This window comes from Formica exsecta, unplaced genomic scaffold (genome assembly GCF_003651465.1).
Source record: "Formica exsecta isolate Colony F162 unplaced genomic scaffold, ASM365146v1 scaffold423, whole genome shotgun sequence".
In the NCBI taxonomy this organism is placed as follows: domain Eukaryota; kingdom Metazoa; phylum Arthropoda; class Insecta; order Hymenoptera; family Formicidae; genus Formica; species Formica exsecta.
In genome coordinates, this window is record NW_021851472.1 from 781,978 (window position 1) to 793,656 (window position 11,679).

An 11,679-nucleotide genomic window follows, 5' to 3' on the forward strand; every position below is an offset into this window, starting at 1 on the left:
AAAAAAAAAAAAACCAACGGCAGTTTTAACGACGACTGGGGGGGCACGCTATTTCCGCTTTTTGCCTAGGTCCACTTAACCGCAAACCAACGGCAGTTTTAACGACGACTGGGGCGGCACGCTATTTCCGCTTTTTGCCTAGGTCCACTTAACCGCAAGGCGAATCGAAAATCCTTCTACCGTAAAAGATTTATATTTTTCCTGCAGTTACGCGTAATAATTCCTGGAATTTTTAATAAGAGCACCGAGATTTTTATCGCAATAATTCAGCCAGTAAAATACTTGAAGATTTAAGATGAAACACACTGAACACATTATTCACTCGGAATATTACTCTTTTATAACGAAAATATTCATACGTTATATATTTTCCATATTTTATCATCGAATGTGCAATACATAGCCACTTCTTCGCCGATTATTTCTAAGAAAATCTTGTAAAAATGCTATAAAAATTGACATATGCCATTTATGAGACTATTTAAAAATAAGATACATACTAAAAAATATGAAAAATGTGTATATCTTCATAATTTCCACGCCTCTCCAAAATAAAAGGAATTATTTACTGGCTTTTTATTTGTCTGGCACTTATAGTCTTCTTTACATTAGCTCTTCAATATTACAACGATAACGGTGACCTCGTGTATTTGCGAGAGCACAGGAGCGTATGCTTGTTTCAAAGTTCGCTCATCCGAGACGCGTCCGAATGTCCCGAACGAAGACAAATGAAGAAAACGAAAGAGCGAGAAAGGGAGAGAGAGATAGATAGGGGAAGGGACGTTACAAAGGATACCGCAAAGAGAAGGAAGGGAGACAGGGGGTGAGAGGGTGCGGACAGTCGCGCGCGTACAAGAGAGAGGGAGAGAGCGAGAGAGAGAGAGAGAGGCCGGATGACGTTGACCTCAAACGAGGCGCCCGGCAGTTGAAACGGCGCAGGAAGGGAGGACGCGACGCCGCGCGCCGCGACGCTGACGCACCGCGTATATTTGGCCGGTCCCCGCACTCGCAACGTCCGAATCGTATACGCGTGCATAGCACCGGCTTCCTCTCTTCTTTTTCTTCCTCTCGGTAATAGGTAGGCAGAGATAGGTAATACCGTTTCTCGAGAGCGAGTTCTGTCTGCGACGCGATACGAGCCGTCTGGCGGCGGAAGAATAGGGGACTGAAAATAGGCATTTCGGGAAATTTGGGGAAAGTACGGCGTTCCTAAACGAGAGAGAGAGAGAGAGAGAGAGAGAGAGAGAGAGAGAGAGTTCGTTAAACTCTCTTGGCGGCGGAAACTTGGAAAAGGGCGGAACGATTCTCTCGAGCAAGCATTACGCACGATTTCGTTAGAATCTCTCCTTTATACGAATGCGTCGAGATATGCATTTTGTTTTTCGGTGAATCTCGTTCACCAGGAAATGATCTTTGACTTGTTAGAAAAATTTTGGGATATTTTTTAGACAAAATATTACGCCTCAACTAATTTCTATTTAAATAATAATTTTCTGGGGTTTGTTTCAAGAAAAAAATTATTTAAGAAAATATTTTTTATACACGCGGATACTACTTGAAAGTTTTACGTATAAATCTGATTAAATAATTTAATGAGTGTGAGACTAATATCTATTATTTTTTAATCACATAATATAATCATCTATTATATATTATACTTTTTAATCTGTGACTAATCGGACAGAATGAGATTTAATCAGTGTCTGATTAATGTAATAATAAAATACATTAATAACGATAATAATCTATCTACTTAAATATTATGGAATTATTCTGTATGTTTTTCCTCAGCATTTTACTTCGTATAATCGAATATATAAAAACATACTGTAAATATTTCCAGCCCTAATAAAAGGAACTACTGGATCAGCATCGAGTGAATTATTTAATACGTAATTAAGAGAGATCGAGTGGGTTAAAGCGCAAAATAATGACGGGCAAAGCGAAAGGTAGAAATGCTGATATTGCATAGCGACACTTCGGCTCAATCTTCTTGCGCTATGCGTTTAAAAGATTAATCGGCAGCGATCTCTCGCACGATGTACGACGTAATGGTACTCTTATCCATGCGAATATCACGATCGCTGAGAGGAAGCTCCGTGTCTGCGTGTATATGTCTGTCTTATATGCTCAGTTATACGGCCAATACTTGTATTTTTCCGTATATAATGTGAGGGGTTTGCCAAAGCGAGAGGGATGAAGTAGATACGACATAGATGACGAATTTTTTAATAAACGGGCGATAACAAGAATGCGAATTACTCACCGGTTGAAGCTAGTTTCCGAGGTGGCGTGTTGCTGCAGCCGGCTGATCTGAAAGAGCTGCTCGTCTCCTCCGCCCTCGTCACCTCCGCCCCCGCCCCCGACACAGTCCCAAACTTCGCTAGATTCGTCGGATCTCTCATTACTGTCACTGATCTCCTCGTCGTCCTCTGCTTCCATCCCTGCACATTCGATAAATCCAAAATTAGTAATAACACATCGTGGAAAATATCTTATCGCGAATAGAGATAGTAATTATTGTACTACAATGTACTATATTAAATTTTTTAATAAGGACTAAACATTTTACTCGTAAATACTCGAGAATATTTTTTTACAATATGTCACAGACTAAATCTGTTAGATTTGTCATCGAATTAAGGTTAGTTAGCTTAACGAGCATGTATTCAGAAATAAAAACTGTAATTAGGATCTTAATGAGCTCAGATTCTTATGCTGCGTAAATATGCGAAAATAATTTCTACGTTTATCCTAAGTTAAATTGGAAATTAGTTTTCATTTTTCAAAAAATAAAAATAAATAATAAATATAAATAGTATTTATTATTTAATAATAAGTATAAATTTTCTCGAGATAATTTCTCAGGAGCGATGAAAAAATCTATCGAAAGAACAATGTGAGCTTGTAAGAAATCGTTCGCATTGACCTCGAGAGAATGACCGAATCGATCGTAGACAGATCGTGTGCGGGTCTTCCGCCCGTAATTCGATTTCTTTTTGTCCCACGGAAGAACGAAGCGACGGGGGAGGGGTTGGCGAATGTAACAAGTACGATGGCAGCGACAGGTGGTGCGATAGCAGCGAGGAAACGATTCAAAGGAAAAGATATCACGGACATCTCCGAGACTTTGAACGAGCTCGTCCCTACTTACATTAGATCTCCTCGCTTTTCCTCGATATGCTCCATCTCGCCTGTTCTACGATCTTCCCGTTCGATTTTCCTCGTCGTTTTTTACATCCCCACTTAGTACGGATTTCTATCAATCTTTTCTTTTTTTTAAAAATATTTATCTAGAGAAGTACGAAAGGCAATGAACCAAAGGTAAACCATTATTGTTTTAGCGCATGATTATTAGTACCCCGTATTTCTTTAAAAATCATGGTCTCTTTGACAAATAAATTTGCTAATAAAGTTTTAAAGTAAAATTTTATTTTGATTATTTTCAAATTTTCTACTTATGTTTTATATATCTTTTGTGAGTGAAATTATATAATAATAGGAGTGAAAAAAAGAGATACATTGTAGTTATACTTTATTACTTCCAATGAAATACTTGTCAATCATACGAGGATAATTTCGATAAATTCACTCTGATATTATAAATAAAAAAAAAAATGAGTATTGTATCTTAATGAAACGATTGTCATAAAGACTATATTTGTAGCATCAAAGAAAAACACATGCTAAAATGCAGGTTTTAAATTTAAAATGGTTATGGCAGACCAAATGTTCCTTAAACGAGTAATAATCACATGATTCACCTCAATTTCGTTTACAATGTGTTTCACCGAAATATGAATTACTTTCACAACAATTGAAGCAACCCCTTCCTTCTTACAATATCTTTAAACACACACAAATCGTCTCGCTGTGAATCGTCGGCATAAGATCAAAAAAGAAAATATAAACGAAAAGAAACCGAACTCATCATAAAAAAGGACAACGGAAGGAGGATCAATGTATCAATTTCTCCATTTAAAAATTTTGTTCCTTCAATTATAAGCTTTTTTTTATCGCGAGGTTCGATCGAATGGGGGGAGGGAATTCTACTAGTCTTTCAATCTACAATAAATATTCACTCTCTTTGAAACTATCTCTTTCGTATCGTCTTTTGGTATATTAATTCATTATCATTGTCAAGTGGAAAATAAAACTTGGCTAAAAAAATTCATTTAAATTACATTCAACGCCTCATATATGTCCATATATATTTTTTTTTTATATCGCGATACGAAATAGGAAATGTTTCTTTGGCATTCTTATTTTTCCTTTTGCGATATTAACTTTATCCACGGCTTATTCCGTCAAGTTCCATCAAACAATCATTTAATTCTGTCAATAATTACGTGTAAGTAAACTGGCAAGAAGGTGCTTGCTCGTAAAGAAACAAGTAAGAAATATAAAAGAAATATTACATAATTCTGGAAGATTATTTCGAATGTGACAAACGTCTTTTTCACTATATATCGATATTCATGCGTCGATTAGAGAATGCAATTTTTGTAATAATTAGCAGCGGTTAAAGTATTACCGTTATAAACAGTCCCAAAGAGTTCCCAAACTTTATTCTTGTACTGGTTATATTTTTCCATTTCAAGAGATCGATGAAAACTGACAACTGAATATACGCGGTATCATAATAAGTACGCACAGTGTTATGTAAACAATTTGTCATACATAAACATCTTATACGGCCAATAGATACAATAACAAACGTCAACAACACACATAGTCAACGTGTATGCTATTTTGATTTTCAAAATTATTTGTATGTACTAATCAAACAAAATCTATCTATATTTTGTCTTTTCACATTTGATATACGACATTTGTTATATTTATATTTGACACGCGTAATAAATGTTTAATATTTATATAAAATGTACTTTAACATTATTTTATAAGATTATAAAGTATAGATCATTAATTTTTAAGTGTTACAAGAAATTAAATTTTTGCTGAATATATAAATTACATTTCCCGCGATATTTCATATGCTAAATATTTTTCTGCTACAAAATAATATTCATTTTTGATGGGAAAACTTATTTAGCATGTCAAGAATTGATTCATAGATTGTTTCTTATTGTCCATATCTTTATGAATTTTTTGTAAAAGTTCGAGGCAAATTAATTCCTTTAAATATTACTTTATAAATATATAAAACACAGAAAAATACGTTTTTAAATATAAGTTTAAATATAAGTTTAATATATTTGGATAAAAATTTATAGGATTAAAACAATGATTCTTAACACAATAACGCGCGTCTTCATTTATACAAAATACTACATACAGCATTAAGTATATAAGATGCACGAATCTAAGAAATTGTCATTTTCCCATAAAACCGTGTATAGTCAATGCGTAGGAAACCGGAGCCACCACCTTATGCGCTATCACGCTTTCTCTCTATCCGTCTCTCTCTGGATTTCCCTCTCTCCTGCGACCTTCGGAAAGTTCTCTCCCCTTTGCTCCATTCGTATTAGGCGCCACGATTGGGCGCCAAATGACGGCGACCACGACTATGAGGGGTGCCGCTACCAGAGGGATGAAGATCGCGGCACGCGAAGGGTGAGGAAAGGGGAGATTGGGGGATAGAGCAGGAGAATGAAAGAGAGAAAGTATGAGGGGGAATGAGAGAGAATGATGGGGAAAAGGGGGATGAACGAAAGGGAACGAGAAAGACGGGGAATGTGTGGAGAGAGCAGAGGGGCGTGGCAAGATGAATGATCGCAAGACGCGGGAGTATTGATCTCGGGAACTGTACTCTCTCTCGGCGGAGTCTCTATCTTTCTCTCTCTCTCTCTTTCTCCTCGACTCCTCTCTTCTTCGTATATACGGTATATCTCCCCTCGCTTACCGCGGTCTCCTCTCTTTCGCCCTTGCTTCGTCCGTTCTATCTCGAGTTCTCTCTCCCGAGGCTTCGCACCCCTGTACCGGGGGTTGGGTGCCACGGCGGTTGGGTTCAGGGTCATGCGTGCACCCATCTTTCTCTCTCTCTCTCTCTGTCTCACTCTCTCGCTCGCTTCTCTATCTCTATCTCTTTCTTTCCGTCCGTCCGTCCGTCCTTCCTTCCTTCCTCCGGCGAGGGAGAGGTCGTCCCCGTCTGGATCGAAGCCGAAGAACCTGAGGAAGACCCTTCTCTCGCCTCGATATATCCAGACTGCCTACCGGCGACCAGTTCCATGGCCATCCAGGCCTACGACATCTTAGTTTGGTAGCGTAATACACAGTCTTTCGTTAAACGTTCTTACATCCGCAAAATAGTAGCTTCCGCAAATATGAGAAATCCCGAGAGAAATTATTATAAGAGAGCTCAAGAACCGTTAATATAGTTTTATATTACAGTTGTTCATGTTCATATTACATAAATCTAATAATATAGATTATATCACGACAAAAGGATAATTTAGTTCGTTATTAATTCAGATAATTAATTATTATAATGTTTTAAGTTAATTCGTTATATTAAAAAAAAAAAAAAAAAAAATGACAAATGTAATTTGGTTTAATTATCGAGAAAAAAAAAATGTACGAATAAAATCTAAAAAAGAATGCTTGACAATATTGTGTTTGCATTACCGTAGAAATACTGTTATTATGATTACAGTGAATATATAAATTAATAAAAAAAGTAAAAATTGATTTTGTACAAAGCATCGCGTATCGTGAATTGTCATAAGAGAAATTAACGCAGTCATTGCTATTCGTTGTTAGTAATAACCAAAGCACGGGGTAAACGAAGAATGAATCCGACAAACATGACAGTTTCACGAAAAGTAATTACTGCCCTCTTATTCTGCAGTTATTACGATGAAACCGCATACGAAAGGAAGTCATTCACCGAGCACCTTCATTATTTTTATAAAACGTAGAAATGTAGCTCAAGGATGTAGATTAATATTTTCTCCGTAGTTGAGCGCTTTGTAATGGAGATGGCATTTTATCGAACCGGTGATTACCATTTTAATTACAATCTTGTCATATCATGCGACGCGAGCAATGATCCGGCTTGTACAATTTCCAGACTTTTCTGTGAGAAAATAAACTCTCGTGTGTGTATCATATCATAAATTTTCGGTAAGTGATTTAAATACAGAGATTAAAACTAGTACAATTTCCAACTGTTTAATTCATAATAGCAATCGATAGGGAAAATTCGTATCTATCTTACTCCAATTATGGTGTTTCCATTATCATCACGAAATGGAAAGATTATTTTCGTATATTATTGAAATCTTATTTAATTGCGGATTGATTTCAAAGAAAAAAATTTTGCAAAATCGCCTTCAAGACCGAAAAAAAAAATTCAAGTCTGACTTTATTAAATTATATCGAAATTTAGAGGCGTGTGTCAAAAGTTGCGACGAGTTGTTATGGTATTTCTACTTGATCGAGTATTCGAGAGGGTATTTCCGGAAAAATTGTTGAAGGAAGTAGCTTAGCATTACATTACAATGTGGGCATTTCTTCCTCGCATAATTCGTGATTACCCATGGAGGCATATAATCAGGAAGTACGCGGCAAATATTTCCCTTCCGCAGCGGCGCACGAAACTCGATGGGTGTCGCCACGATGTATCGTAATGACAGGTGGGTACCAAGTACCAGGATAATCATGGGTTAAACGAAGAGCGGACAGTTGGCGAGCGAAAGTCTCCTCTCTCGCGAAGAGTGAAGTAGGTACTTCTTCGCTCTCTTTGACTTCGCATCGCGTTCTTTCCGCTGAAAAGCTCATATGTGTACGAAGGTATCGATGCGGTAGCTCGATGGCATTTATTATTCAGACAACGTGTAGAGCGTATACTCTCTCTCTCTCTTTTTCTTTCTTTCTGTATCGGCAAATGATAAAATAAAGTCGCTTTTGTAGCTACACTCGCGAATACCGACGACTGTAAGTCGTCATCGACAACGAGCTCGTGCGTTGACTTATGTCAATTTAGAAAAGAAGGTTTTTAGATCGTGGCGCTGCATGAATTATTCACGCGAGTCGCGTCGTAGCTCGTTGGTTATACTAGCGAGGTGCCTAATGTCCTTATATTAACTGTGTATAGGAGACAAAGGTGTATTTTACGAGGCACGTCAAGATACGTGGCGGTAGACACAATTATATTAGACGGCACGTGCGCATTCAAATGTACTTTTCTCTCTCGCATGCGGCGAGTAAAACTTTTTGCGCGATTATGTGTGCAAATTACAAGCGATTCCATCGTACGATCAGAATCGTGCTAATTGCTACAAGTTTGCAGAGGAGGGGGTCTCATTTATGCAATATTAATTGCATTCCGATAGTAGAGTCGTGACGTCAATCATCGCCATTCCGGTTGATCGAATTTCACGGTAACGTCTATATATGCGGTATTAATATCATTCCTAGAGACACGCTCGATCTTCTATCCAGAAAACATATTGTACGGTAGAAGGAATAGATTGGAAAAATCCGGTATAACATGCACTCTTTCGTGTGATGGAATAAGGGAAGGAAATTATATATAATTAATACTTGACGATTCTAACAAAAAAATTGACAATATGAGAAAACTCGATATCATAAATTATAATCGAACATAAAACTAAATTTAGTAAATAAAAAAATTAGTACTATTTTAAAAACGTACACACATGTACAGGAAATTAAAACTTCAAAAATAAATAACGTGCATCACTAATAAAATTTTTTACTAAACATAATTAGTCGAATTATTATTAAAGTTAAAAGTATTTAACAAACTCAATTTAGTAGTATTATAAAAAAAAAATATAATATATTTAGGATATATATACAAATATCATATTTTCTAATGATCTTTTACCTTCTTACTTTGTTATCAAAAAATTTTATCATTATGTCTAAATTTAAACTGTAATTACAGTGTTCCTCAATTATAAAATCGTTGCTTATCGACCGTGATCTTATAACCGGTACGAATTTGTTTATCTTCCGGGAATTTGTTTTGGCAGTTCAATCGAAAACGAGAGTGAACGAGATGGAACAATATTTTCTGAAATCGACTATTTTAATCTTGGGGATCAGATGAAGCTTGAGATTCGTTTGCTCACAAAAATGGGAGAATAATATTCTTATAATACTAAATATACAAAGAAAAAGACTTTATCGATCTTATTTCAATCGAAGGTCTCTCCCGAAATACTACTATATATTTTATTAAACGCAAGCTATAAATGAATTACGATAAATAATAAAAAAAGCAGCTGGAAATATTTGAATATTATATAATGACGCGTGTGTATGTGCGTCAAATGAAAGGGATTAAGTTCAATCATAAGGAAAAAAAGGCATCTTTCTTCATATCGAGCTCTGTGACCACGAAATATTTCACAGTGGCTCTCCTCTCTTTTTCTCTCGCAGAAACTTTCGGCGAGATTCTCGATAAAAAAAAAAAAAAAAAAAAAAAAAAAAAAAAAAAAAGTTTTTTTTTCTCCCCCGGAGTCTCGGGAATCTGTGCGGGGTACGCGGGGTACGCGGAATTCCTGTGTGGGACTGCCGTGGCTCTCCCACCGCGTCCTCCCGGATCCCTCGTATACCACCCAACGTTGTCGGCATGGACGAAGGCAGCAAGACGAAGGACGAAAGGAAGAAGAAAAGTGTAAGGAAGGCGCGCGGAGATAGATCAATAACAAACCATTATGGACCCTCCGGGACTGCGAAGCGAACGTCGACGACGATTCGAGACGCGTGTTCCTCTTTCGTAATGCCCGACTTTACTCGCGAGTTATCTCACTACGCTGATTACATAACTTATTTTCGCCAATCAAACCGACTCGCGCGAGGATAGAATAAAACAAGAAACTAGTTAATTGGGTTACATGATTAATAATAAACGAGAAAGTTTTGATGTATGACAGAAGGATGACGGCTGTTTCTACAATTTTTATTTTATATCGGATCATCGAATCCGAGATATTTTTTTTGCTTTGTTTTCTTATAATACATAATCCTGTGACTCATTATTTGCGATATATATGTAGATTGATAATAAAATTTTTCTATTATGGAAAAAGATAAAAATATTATAAAGAGAATCAGTTTTCCTTTCAAGATTATATCTGCAAAAATCTACTTCGCTCCACAAATTCTTGGAGTTATGATAACGAAAGCTCGATAAATTATCGATTAGCGCCGTGTCATGAAAGAATAACAGTTGGCTGTCATTACAAAGACCATTATTCCGCGAAACGAGTAATCAATCGTGACTTTTCGATTCGGAGATTGCGTTTGGTTCGCCGAATTATCGTAACTACATCCAGGTGAAAGCGAAAGGTCTTACTAGGAATGGATGATCTTCTCTGTTTTAAGTCGAGGGCAAGTGGAAAGAGCTTCTTCAGGTATATCCACATAACGGCGAGCGCCACGAGCACCACGAAACATATTCTACGCCGTATTTCGGGCGCGCACTCTCGAATCACGCACACATCACATTTTCCGCGAATCGATCCGCGCACGCATTGCACGACGAAGATCACTCATTTCAAGCTGAAGGATAGCCGGATCACTTTAGCGATGGCGAGGAGCGATGACGTGACAAATTGTATGAGAAATTCCATCGAAGGTCGCGCGATCAATGACATTTAAAATCTATTCCCAGAGAGATGGCCCAGTTCTTTAATAAGGGGAACTTGTTGATGGTGGATCGAATTTATCTGGAAAAAGTTCCGTTCCGCCGCTTTTTCCACTTTAGCCGGTAAAAGAAATCGGTGGCGGAAGGTGTCGGAGGAACCGGATGCTGGAGCGGGCATCTCGGAGCCGGCATTTTCCGACATCATTTAGCCGAAACGGCCATGCGTGGGCCGGCCAAACACATCTCGTTGCCACTCTCGCCGTGCCTTGCGAATTTTACAAAAAAGCGTGAAACGGGAGATCACCTCCGTGGAAATGATCCCCGAGTTATATCGTTCGCACTAGTATTTCACAAGAATCTCCCTACGATGTCGCGACGTCAGCCATGCATTGCGATCCGGAGATGAAACGTTTTCGAATATACTTCTGGAAATGTCATAGCTCGTGAACTCTGCGTTTTTTTCCGATCCGACAATGCGGGCCGGTATAATTTAATTCACGCATCATTTAATTCGAAACGCGTCACAATCATTCGTTATAGGAATTCTCTCGTGGTGTCGTGTCTAATGTTGAACTTTTCCACTTATCCTCGAGCGTTTCGAGTGTCGTGTCGGCCGAATTTCCACGAACACTTCGCGGATTCCAGTCGCGACATGCCGGTAGGACGAGTGTACTCGACGATTACAAGGTTCGCGATTCGCGCGTGTTGCTCGTTTCTCGTCACTCCGGGGTGAGAGTAAAGGAAAAACGAGAGAGTCCCACGGCAATCGTACACTTTTCACGCGCACTTTGCCGATTTCCACGACTCGCTTATGTTCTATCTCTCGGCGAAGACCCATCTTGCCGAGACTGGACGACGACGACGACGACGACGACGATGACGAGGATGATAAACCGGACATTTTGTAGAACAAAAGAACGCGACCCTACCAACTAATAATTCCGCTTTTAACGTGGCCGCCCGACGTACACGCCGGGTTCTTGCCGGCTCCACCAAAGGCACGATCGCTCTCTGCGTGTCGATGCCCCCCACCGCACCCCCCGCCCCCCTCCGCCTCCTGCGCACGGTCCCCCGCTGCCCCCCAGGGTCGGATG

General features: G+C 38.4%; 1 protein-coding gene across 1 annotated transcript in view; it reads right to left on the reverse strand.

Moving 5' to 3' along the window:
- Positions 1-4,611, reverse strand: part of LOC115240327 (serine/threonine-protein phosphatase 4 regulatory subunit 1-like) — a 160,574-nt gene extending 155,963 nt beyond the window's left edge. Inside the window, exons 1-2 of the mRNA XM_029815402.1 lie at positions 4,535-4,611; positions 2,267-2,444 (exon numbers count right to left, since the gene is read on the reverse strand). Coding sequence (XP_029671262.1) covers positions 2,267-2,444; positions 4,535-4,595 — 239 coding nt within the window. The 5' untranslated portion in view covers positions 4,596-4,611. The remainder of the gene's footprint in view (positions 1-2,266; positions 2,445-4,534) is intronic.
- Between the last annotated feature and the right edge of the window lie 7,068 nt (positions 4,612-11,679).